General features: G+C 48.2%; 1 protein-coding gene across 1 annotated transcript in view; it reads right to left on the bottom strand.

The window, feature by feature from the left end:
* Positions 1–11,613, bottom strand: part of LOC143007246 (potassium voltage-gated channel subfamily KQT member 5-like) — a 62,577-nt gene extending 50,964 nt beyond the window's left edge. Inside the window, exon 1 of the mRNA XM_076158559.1 lies at positions 11,267–11,613. Within this exon, the coding sequence (XP_076014674.1) occupies positions 11,267–11,613 (347 nt within the window). The remainder of the gene's footprint in view (positions 1–11,266) is intronic.
* Between the last annotated feature and the right edge of the window lie 753 nt (positions 11,614–12,366).

Below are 12,366 nucleotides of genomic sequence, written 5' to 3'. Positions count from 1 at the left end.
AGCAATTATTTCTCGAATGGATGGAATGAAAATGTTTTTTTCTTGTGTTTGTGAATGCTCACCAACACTTTTGTCACTGCTCTGTTCTCCTGCCTCTGTGGCACGAGAGCACATTGAGAAACAATCATCAAACTAAACACAAGCACAGTACCTCCCACTGCGCCGTAAACCCACACACACACACACACACACACACACACACACACACACACACACACACACTGTATGCGTGCAGGCCGTGCTGAGCCCCCGTCATGGCGTGTGGGAACATCTGTGTCACTGTTGTGGTAAGTGTTATGGTGAGACATCCACTATATTTTTCCATGAATGAAAGGAGCTTGAACTCTGAGTTGCAGATTACACGTGTCAACATGAATTATGTGAACACTGTGTTCCTCCTCCGCCAGCCCCGCTATGTGACCATGATCGAATGGGATGTTCTGTCTTTGGTTGAGCATGTAAAGGTTACGTCCAAGGCAACTGAAGTCACGCCGGGTGAAGTCAACGTTCAGACAAACCGGTCTGAAGTCTCTGCGGTGAGCCGGGACGCTTACAAGCTCGCTGAGAGGAGACGAGTGCACGGCCCATCGGTCACTTTAATCTGTCTGAGTGTGAGAGGAGGGAGGAAGAAGTGACCATTAGACAAGAGAGTCTGAGAAACTCTGAGGCTCTGGGCTCACCTGACTGAGCACCAAATGAGGAGACGCCAAGGGAAGCTGAGGACAGAATCGTATGCGAGAGGATCACAAGGTGACGGGAAGGAAGGGGGGCTGAGGTGAGGTGAGGTGAGGTCAGGTGATCTGTGAGTTTAATGGTTTGGACTTTGCGTATCTCATCATGTTGGAGTCCAAAGCGGATGATGTGTTCAGGGTCTGTTTGAACCCAGATGCACCTTGATTTACCTCTGAGCTCCTCAGCCCCGACGCCTCTGAAACGTGTCGTCTCTCTCTCCTCCTCTCCTCCGCTCCTGCTTCTCTTTACTTAACAAGGTCAGGAGGCGGGGAGCCGGCAGATGTTTGTCGCCGAGCTGTCACGCCAGAGAAGCTGCACGCTCCGTCACGGTTTGTGCCGATGTGTTTGTATTGGTGAGCGTTTCTAAGACTATGAGTTTGGAAAATCTATTGTGGTTGGGAACTAAAGATGAGCTCATATTGGACCCTTGTGTGTGTGTGAGCGTGTGTGTGTGTGTGTGTGTGTGTGTGTGTGTGTGTGTGTGTGTGTGTGTGTGTGTGTGGGTGTGTTGATCCCAAACTTGATTCCCAGTTTGTGCTGCCTTCTACTTGTAAGGAACAGTACTTTCTCTCCGTTTATCTGATGACTGTGGTTACTCGCTAATTACAGTTTAAGCAGGTCTGAGCCTGACTGGGCGCCATGGGTGCAGGTCTGAGCCTGACTGGGCGCCATGGGTGCAGGTCTGAGCCTGACTGGGCTCCATGGGTGCAGGTCTGAGCCTGACTGGGCTCCATGGGTGCAGGTCTGAGCCTGACTGGGCTCCATGGGTGCAGGTCTGAGCCTGACTGGGCTTCATGGGTGCAGGTAGAGGAACGTCAGAGATCACGCATGTGGACTCATAAGCTCTGTGTATTTAAACACAGATGAGTGCTGTGATGAATGAGTCCAGTGTGTGAGAACAACATGTTTTCTCCGACATCACTGCAGGCTGAGGTCAGCGACGACCTCGCTGCATTAGATGTGACGACCTTCTGGCTGTCAGCAGTGGTTGTATAAGCTTTTTGTGTAAAGCGCTGATAGAAAGACGCTTCGTTCTCCAAAAAAGGGCCCGACAATGGAGACGGCAGTGAAGAGCCAGGAAGCTTTACAAACATGAATGATCTTATTAGCCCAGTTTCCACAGAGCGGGGCTGCTCGTTATTTGGCAATGACACAAAAGCGGTCCAGCATTACAGGTTTGGCTCCAATGTCAACCTCAAAAAAAAAATCTAATTTTTGGGAGGAGGAACTTTTTTTCTCCCAGCTCTGATTTTGTTTTGTGCGTTGTGATCATTCTTGACTTTTATTGTTGGGAAAATGTAAAGATGTTCTTGAGCATCTTGTATAGAATGATTCTGAGATTAAATTCAACTATGAGCATTAATAGTGCGTCAGCTGTATTAACCCTTGAGGTCCACAAGACCATGAGCCATCAAAACGTGAGCGGGGGGAAGAGAGAGAGGGGGGGAGAGAGAGAGGGAGAGAGAGGGAGAGACAGAGAGAAAGATAGAGATAGAGAGATAGACTGGATGGAGTTGACATTAAACAGTGCGACATCTCCAGCTTACAGATGTCCCTCGTCCCTGTTTTCTCTCTTTTGTGTCTCACATTCACACAAACTCTCTCTCTCGCTGCCTCCCCCGCTCCCTCTCACTCTCTATGCCCCCCCCCCTGCAGTAAGAAGTGTGAGGTTATCCAAACAACCAGCTGTCTTGTTGTGTCAGGCTGGTTGCTCTGTTGGCTGCAGGCCTGGGAGAAAGCTTACCTAGTGAAAACACAGCCTCACTCTACATTAGACTGACTCCCGTCAATGGACTGGGCCCAACGCCTGCACACACACACACACACACACACACACACACACACACACACACACACACACACACACACACACACACACACACACACCTCTCTCTCTATCTGTTGGACCCAGAGAGTTTTACACCAGTGTACAGTCTATCCTCAGGGACATTCTGTCTCTTCTTGGACAAGCACGCACACACACACACACACACACACACACACACACACATGCATACAGCCAAAAGCCAAATCAAACAAGACACTTGATCATTTGTGTAGTATTTGTATCTACACACACAGATTGACCATCATCACTGCTCTTCTTCCTCTCCATCAGCAGACTGATGCCCCCTCTCATCTGATCAAGTCCCCTGACAGAGAGCAGGTCGATCTCTGACCTCAATCAACCTCTACTGGTGACAGCAGGGAACTGCAACAACACTGAACCCAGAGCTCAGGCGAGATCACACATCACTATTATAAAACACTGCAAAAAAAGGTTAAAGGAACATATTTACAACTAAGTGTTAGACATGACATTAAGTATTAAGAATGGGGTGAAACTTGAAGGTCAAAACTCAAATCAATGTGCTGACTGAACTCTAACTCCGTCTAAATGACAGATTAACAGTGAGGTGAAGAGATGATGTAACGCTAACAATTAAAGGTGAACTTATTGTGCTGTGTACCATGAAACGAGGCGTGACTGGAATAAGAAGGAGCCTCGGTGCGGTGTGAGGAGCGGTGGTCATCGCTCAGTGAGGTAATCAAACTCATTACTGAGTCTCTGGTATTAATTAACAAACCTGTACTGAAAGGATGAAATGCTAATGAGGTTGACTCCTTTAATTAAGTCCACTGATGAGGTGAATCCAGGTAAAAGCCAATAAGCCCGGTGTAATTCTCTAATTACCTTCTTCTATTCGGGAGAATCAGCTTCCACATGTCGCTCACTGTGGTGATGTGTTCATGGACTGCAGTACACTCCTGCATTCGTCTGTATTGTGGTGCTGCAACGTTTACTTAAAACAATATTTGGGTGATTTTATGTTGCCTGTGTATGTTGTCATGGATCTCTATCCTATAGTAGCTTTGACCTTGGACCCTGAGCCCTCTGTATGTTGTCATGGATCTCAGTCCTATAGTAGCTCTGACCTTTGACCCTGAGCCCTCTGTATGTTGTCATGGATCTCTATCCTATAGCCGCTCTGACCTTTGACCCTGAGCCCTCTGTATGTTGTCTTGGATCTCTATCCTATAGTAACTCTGACCTTTGACCCTGAGCCCTCTGTATGTTGTCATGGATCTCTATCCTATAGTAGCTCTGACCTTTGACCCTGAGCCCTCTGTATGTTGTCTTGGATCTCTATCCTATAGTAGCTCTGACCTTTGACCCTGAGCCCTCTGTATGTTGTCATGGATCTCTATCCTATAGTAGCTCTGACCTTTGACCCTGAGACCTCTGTATGTTGTCATGGATCTCTATCCTATAGTAGCTCTGACCTTTGACCCTGAGCCCTCTGTATGTTGTCTTGGATCTCTATCCTATAGTAACTTCCGGGTCCTACTCTCATCAGTCTGCAGCTCGTGTGACGTGGCCCCATCATGTGAAGTAGCTGAGAGGATGTAGTGCAGATAAACATGCAGGGCGCCGTGAGGACAAACAGTAGAAGAAGAACAGAGAGGTGAGGAAGTATTTATAGCATAGCACAGTTCTATTGTTGAATCCAGAAGATACTGTATGTTTTCTGTGTGTGCTGTTGATGAAACAACATGGATCCATTCATAGTCCCATCAACCTGAGAGCTCCTTTCCCTGGATGTAACATGTGGATGACAAACAAACAAGATCATTCTCTAGATTTTCTGTCCAGGAGACAATAAAGCCTGTGAGTGAACACGCAGCCCCTGAGAACAGATGATGGCAGGCACTCATGCTCCTCAGAGGAACAATATTCTGGCAGGACACGACCCAGCTCCTGATGGATTTTCATAACAAATGAAGAAAAAATGTAGCCGCCTCAGTCGGTTCCATTCGGCTCTGGCACATAAGCCCAAAATTCTTCACTCGCGGAACTTCAAAGGGCAGCCACGGTCTGACGCCTCCACAACAAAGAGCCATCTTTAAAGTTCAATAAGGGAACATTGATTCACAACAGATTGAGCCACACATACACACACACACACACATGTGAACACAGTAAGAGAGAGAGAGAGAGAATTCTAAATGTTGGAACAGTCACAGCAGATTCACTTTTGTCACTTTTTTCCCCCGGCAAAACATTCATGCATTTGAAAGCAACACGCCTGCACTCTCAGTTCAAACAAACTGAGTCTGACTCTTGCCATCATCTCTCAGCAAGTCCGGGCTCACACACACACACACCTGCGTCCACCGGGACAAAGACTGAAAGGAAAAGAGGAAACGGTCTGGATCCAACTGCCGTCCTGTCACCTGCCGACCCGGTTCGACCTTTGCTCCTCTGCCATCTCATGCAGCTTTGATGCTCAGCAGGCGACAGATTAAAGTGCTGATTTGCATAAAAGCTACCGAAATTTTGTGCCTTATTAAGTTTGTTATAAATGGCTCCGAGCCCTAACGGGGGCGGGGGGGTAGTTTGGCTAAATCCAATTGAACATAACTGATGGTAGATGTGATTTGAGCTCCTGTGTGTGTGTCTTTGCGGCGCCTGTGAGGTGATTAAGCGTGACTGCATGCTGTGAGGCAGCGGAGAGCAACGTCACGACACAAACCACCGCCGCTCGCTCGCTCGCTCGCTCGCTCGCTCTGCCATCTCAGCCCCACATCCACCCTCTCTCTCCTCCTGCCGTCCCTCCACGTCTCAGGAATATGATAATATTTCAAAAGACAGGCCCGGCCCGGCTCGTATTAATATCCTGCCTCTGCCTGAGGAAGCTGGAGGCGTGGGTGAGGTGAAGCTGTTCTTTCACCTGGCAAGAAATATGCATGGCCAAGTAAAGATGAATTATTCATTATGTGTAGTTATGTAGTATATGTAGCTACAAGGAGCGGAACACACATACTGATACACACACACAGACGTACAGACATACGCAAAACTCACTGAAAGATTCATGAGATAGTTGAGCCACTCTGATATTTGAAGCTTGTTAATGTTCTCCACATATATCTGAAGATTTACAAGGAGCTGAGGAGCAACCAGACTGACTCAGAAGAAAGCCTGGAGAGCTGAGTGTGTGTGTGTGTGTGTGTGTGTGTGTGTGTGTGTGGGTGTAAATGTGTATGATGGGGTTGTGAAAATAATGTGTAAAGGGAGAATAGGAGGTCGCTTGGGTTGTGAAGTGATTGAGTCAGTATGCTCACAGTGTGTGTGTGCGTGTGCGTGTGCGTGTGTGTGTCCATTAAGAGAGCGGACAGGATAACGTCCATGGGGAGTGGCAGGGCCGGGGGGGGGGGGAGGCCGAGGCGATGCTAGCCCAGCATCGTACTCTCTGTGTGGGCAGGAGAGCCACCGAGCTCAGCCTGTCTCCATCCATCAGCACCATAGTCTGCTCACCAAGCTGGCACCTCTGCTGATGTATGAGGGAGCTGCTGGGTGACTAATGATCAGACACACACACACACACACACACACACACACACACACACACACACACACACACACACACACACACACAAGGGGCAGACTATATGCAGTCCACTGTAGTGAGGGAACCAGTGGGACAGTGATTGTGAGTAGAATCCCATTTGTGTCCAGGTGCATCCTCTCTCCCACACACACACACACACACACACACACAGACAATCAAACAGACAAACTCTTGCTCGTGCTTTGTCTCTCACAAAAACTCGCCTAGCGCGCGCACACACACACACACACACACAAACACACAGCCCTGCACGGCTCCTGAGTGACCTGCTCTGGTGTCACACTGCATTCCCATCTTACACCTTCATCAGGGCAGCCAGTGATGGCAGTGACTCGTCCTCTGATGAAGCTGCCATCAAAGCTGATCAGTCACCGCATCCACACACACGGCCGCACGCTAATGAGCTGATTCTTCACACATTTGCAAAGGAACTCGGGGAGCACCGGAGGGAAATGCTGTGGTTGTGGTCTAATATGACGACTTAGAGGAGATGATTGGGAATACGCTGATGCTCGCTGCACAAGTCTACGGAAGTTCCCCTTCGTCTTATGTTCCATTCTCTTCGTCTCACCCCGTCTTCACCTCCTTTCATCCCTCACGCTCTCCTTCTCCCTCCTCTTGCTTCCTCTGGTTCTGTTTGGACGTGGATGATGATGTGGGCATGATTAAGCCACACTGCGTCTGTGCTGTGTTACAATGTCCTCCAAGACATAAAACACACACACACACACACTTTTTAATAGGGTACCAACTCTGTACCTGTTCCTGCAAACACCGGAACGTATCATGACAGTATTTATACACACACACACACACACACACACATGCATCCCTCCCTCTCTCTCTCTCTCTTTTCGTTTCATCCCTATCTAATGGTTCTCTTGTCTTAGCATTTTGCAGCTTTTTCCATTGGGTGCCAGCCAACATCCACCTCCTTACCTGGAAGCAACGCGGAACCTAAACACAGAGGCTCTTTTATATGGTCAGGTGTCTCGAGTGTCGCTGTGCGCTCAGGAAACAAAGTGCAGTCTCTTCAGACTCCATCTGGGCATTCCAGCTACTTCCCGACCGGGTTACTTTCATCAACTGATTATGAAAGAGTAGCCAGACGTGACGAGTCAGGTGGACGAATGGAAAAGGCTCTGCAGTGCTGCACCTTGCTCTTCTTCAATGGAAAACGCTCCAGTTTCCAGACTTCAACTGCAGTGTAGTGCTTTAATCGTTCCTTTCTGTCCCCTCACAACACAAACTACTAATTCCAATTACACTGAATTTGTACCCTAACATTCCTCTATACTAGGCTCATAACTTATCAATCAGCACACACGTTTTTACTGGGGCAGCCACACATTTCTTACCAATTCATTTACTTTCTTAATGGTGTCAGTCGATGTGATAAATGTCAGCGGTGATTTGAGATAGGAGACTTTGATTAGACGCTTTGGGATCAATAAATCATCCACCCACTGATCAATGCAGCTGATGGGACAGATCTTGGTCCATTTTTTATAATTAAGACTGATGTATTTTCTGTTTTGTGGCAATATTGAATAGAGAATTATGAACAGACGTATTAAGGTGAATATGTGGCCCACATTCATTTAACAGGTTAATATGTGGAACAATCACACAACCTGGCTCATACATGAAGACGATGTCATTGTGCAGCATTGTGGTTTCTTTGAAAAGAAGATGTTTGAACCGACTGCAGGTTGTGACCTTGAATGCAAAGGCATTATGGGTAGAAAGAGAGCGGCACTTTCATTTGGAAGTGAGGCACAACAAATTTCACATAGAGCAAGTTGCAGATGGAGGAGATTCATTTTAGCGGTTTGTTTTGTTTCCGGGGGATAAAACATTGTTCCCTTTTACAAGCCAGAGGCCGGCAGTGAACGCATCACGGGCTCGGGCAGATTTCTGTGGTTTACAGATTAAACCGGATGATCGTTGGAGCGACGCCGGTGGTAGAGAGCCAGGCTGGGCTGATACCTGTCCATGGACCAGGTCATCTCTGGGATCACACAGACACACACACACACACACACACACACACACACACACACCTCCGCAACGCATTCTTAGACACAAAAGCAAACGCATGAATACAGTTGTGTTGCAGTAGCTTCACATAAACACAGAGCCCCTATGGTTAGTGACTCAGGCCAGCCATCGGAGGACAACTCAGACTCAGCTGCTCAGGCTCAGCTACCATATCAGACTAAGAGCATTCATACGCTCAGCATGGAATCATCTTTGGGCTGGAACCCATTTGAGCAAATGTGATTATCCCAACACACGCCATCTCATTAAGAGATTGAATGTTAATGCCAGCAGTGTTTCGGTGTGGGAGCACTATTTGGCAAGACGCACACCCAGATGCTTATCAGTGTCTAAATTCATCCTGCAGCCGATATCAGCACATGAAGACACAGATAGACTTTGACAGTGAAACAGACACACACACACACACACACACACACACACACACACACACACACACACACACACACCCTAAATCTGAAGCAGCTCTGACACATTTCCTCCTCGTGGATCCACAAACAAGCACTCAGCATCTGCTTCAACATAAACCACTAACTAATTAATCGATCAAAGGAAACATCACTTTAATAAATCATCTCCGCTCTTCTGTTTGTGTTTGTTCATCCCTTCTCCACATGGAAACGTGCAGCATGTGACTGATCCTATGTGTGTGTATATTTAGTTTGCACACAGTAAATCCATCTGTACATGTCAGAGTGTGTGTGTGTGTGTGTGTGTGCACTGTGATACTGTGCGTGTTTATGCAAACGTTGTGTATGTTAAACTACACGCAACACTGTGCATTCCTTTATTTGTGTGTCTAAGAGTGTACGAATGAATGTGTGTGTTTGTCAGCAAGTGTACAAGCAGGTGTGTGTGTGTGTGTGTGTGTGTGTGTGTGTGTGTGTGTGTGTGTGTGTGTGTGTGTGTGTGTGTGTGTGTGTGTGTGTGTGTGTGTGTGTGTGTGTGTGTGTGTGTGTGTGTGTGCTGCCACTCAGCTTGAATGTGCTCTGCAGTGAGCGAGGAGAAGTGGCCACAGTGGGAACACAACACACTCACATTAACGTGTGTCTGACTTATTGAGTGACGCAACTGAAGGTAATACAAATCATTCTATACAAAGAAAAGTGTGTGTGTGTGTGTTTGTAGCAGCCTGGTCCAGAGCAGACCTGCAGCTCTGGTTTACTGCTCTGCCCCTCTGTTCATGCAGCCTGTGAAGCTCTATATCTGAGTAAGAGGACCTTGATGCTCTGTTGAAGGCTTCATGGAGCATTCAGACGATCTGTATCCTATAGAAACCGGACCAACCTGCAGTCACACACATTGTGTCATTTTCTGCACCAAACTACATGAAAACACACTTATGCTCCTTCACCCTTTAACCTTTAACCTAAAGCCAAGATGTTTCTTCTTGATGTCATTATCTCTCACTACAAAATGTTAGTAATCATTTTTTGGACATTTTCTCCTTTCAGCTGAGCCTCTCTCTCCGTGTGGGAGGCTGTGACCGTGTGCAGATGTAACGACTTAACCTCGGGACCTCAGCTGTCCCGCCTGAGCAAATAAAACGTCAACATCCGGCTTTGGAGCCTCTCCTCTGACAGCTCCACTTCCTCCTTCTCACAGCGCTTCCAGCGAACTCCGTTAGGCCGGGAGGAGATGTGGCGCTGGATGTGTGAACGCATGTGTGTGAAAGAGAGAGATTTGTGCAATTTGCGGCAAAAAAAAGACGGGAAGTGTGAAAAGCGGGTGTGTGTGTGTGTGTCGTGTTGAGATTGTGCAGATCCCAGAACACGGCGCCTCTGACTGTCATGACAAACACTCTGACATGCATGATGCAGTCATGTTATCAGGGGTTTGGGAAGAAACTGAAGAGACGGCTCATTAGTGAATGATGTAACAACCGAGAACAAAACTTCCGAGGCAAACTGCATGTGTGTGTGATCTGCAGTCGGACTGTTTGGTGGTCGGGTGACGCCTTTGAAGTGCGGTGCAGAAACATCACAGCATCCATTTACAAACACAAACCAATTACTCCTGTAAAATCCTGACATGAAGCCATTTAAGATTCTCCCTCAACCAACACAACAGCTGTGTGACCGAGTTAACAGTTTAAGTGTTTGTGTGTCGGGGTTGTAAACAGAAACACCTCTGGGACACAAAGCTTACTGGTGCAGCACAATATTAATGATTCACAATAATTGGTTAGCTGGGAGAGGATGAAGAGAGAGGAAGATGAGCCATGTTTGTTTTCAAAAGAAGAAATTAGGTTTTTATAACTGCAAAGGAACTATATCACAAAAGCAAATCCAAGCTGTGGTCAAGTGTGAGGCTTTTTCCAATTAAAGAAGAGAAATATCAGATTGAGAAGTCGTTCCTCCGCGACTTCTGGACCCAAACGAGTGACGCAACACCCTCACAACCGTGACAGGGAGTCCTACTTACAATTACATTTACTGTACTGAGCTGACAGCTTGCTGGCAAAATCTGTAAGCACCTGCAAGAATGCAAACACAGCTGCACCTGTATGACAGTGTGAGGAGATCTTCCTCATCTGCAGCAAAATAACAACTCTGCTCATTTCATCAGATTGTTATGTGTGTGTCAGTAGCCAATGCTTACATACACATTCTGTTTATGCAGTTAGGGCCCATCACACACACACACACACACACACACACACACACACACACACACACACACACACACACACACACACACACACACACACACACACACACACACACACACACACACACACACACACACACACACCTTGTTATCATGAATTATTTGTCACCCCAAGATCCTTATCCCCGTTTTCTACACACTGTTTCCATGGCAGCAACAGGTCATCACAGCTGACAAAGATGCTGCACTAACTGTCAGTGAAGCAAATAAACTGTATGTGTGCGTGCGTGCGTGCGTGTGTGTGTGTCCACCAGTTGCTCATTATGAAGCAGAAAGCCTGAATCTCAGTAAATGTGCATCACAACTTTCCCTGCTGCTCTCTCTACACGCCGGTGTGACCCCGGTGCTTTGTGCGTGTGTGACACACCGCGTCCCGCCTGAGTACTCACACAAACGCGTGGTAGACGAACGCCCACTCCCGGGGTCTCTCCAGGACGTTGTACAGATAATTCTGGAGCCGCCGGTACCGCGCGTTCCTGCGGCCGCTCTGCGCGCTGTAGGTCAGCGGCTTCCCCAGCAGGCTGAGCCGGGCGCCCTGCTTCCTCTCCGCACCTGCCGCCGCCGCCGTCCCGGGGGAGAGGAGTCCGTCCCCGACACGCGCCCCGCTGCTGTTCATCGCTCTCCGCCCGGACTCCACGTCCCTCGGCGCGTAGTCCTGCGCTGTGCGCCGCCCGGCGGAGCTCTTCAGCCAAAGCCCGGTGCCGCCGCTCTCGTCGCCGGTGTGATTTCGCGGCATGGCATCACCAGCGCAGGCGGGGAGGCGCGCTGGGAGACCGGCAGACTCTCACATGTAGCAAAGTGCTCCGAGGGTGTTTGGCTGCTCTCTCGATAACAAGCGAATCAAACAAGTTGTCGCTCTAAACTGCGCTCATCTCGTCCTCAGATCAGAGTTTCAGTCCGGCTCAGACACTTTGTCCATCTGCACGCTGCTGGAGGGGAGTTGGGTTATGAAGGAGCGGGTTCCTCCACACAGTTGTTGGGGGGGAGGGGGAGGGCACTCCCACCTCCCCTCAGCTATAACACACACTCCGGCTCTGGTTTCTTATTGTCAAAGGGTGCTACACCTCCACGATGAAGATCAACACCAATAATTTACAAGCACCGATTGAGAACTTCACTGACGTCCAGATTACTTTGAATGAAAATGCTTAAAGATAATAATGATGCAGCTTTGCTCCAAGCAAATAACCCAGTGTGTTTGTTAACGTCAGAATGGGACACACACACACACACACACGCACACACACACAGTGATAGTGATCTTCTCCTCACACTTCAGACGCTTTTACGCTCTGTCAGCGTTACAGCAGAACCATCTGCGGTACAAAGACACTACAGAGCTACATTAATGGAGGAGCGTTCACACGACCCAGAGACGCTCTTGGTGGTCACACACTCACCGGAACACACTCGCTAATTATGTAGTGACAGTCTGCGTCATTAACCATCATGCGATCTGCTCTGTGGTAGGTCACTGGTGCACACACAC

Source organism: Genypterus blacodes, unplaced genomic scaffold (genome assembly GCF_046128005.1).
Source record: "Genypterus blacodes isolate CSIRO-AG114 ecotype Tasmania unplaced genomic scaffold, CSIRO-AGI_Gbla_v1 ptg000010l_1, whole genome shotgun sequence".
Lineage (NCBI taxonomy): Eukaryota > Metazoa > Chordata > Actinopteri > Ophidiiformes > Ophidiidae > Genypterus > Genypterus blacodes.
Note: the sequence above shows the minus strand (reverse complement) of the source record. Positions and strands in the feature narration are given on the sequence as shown.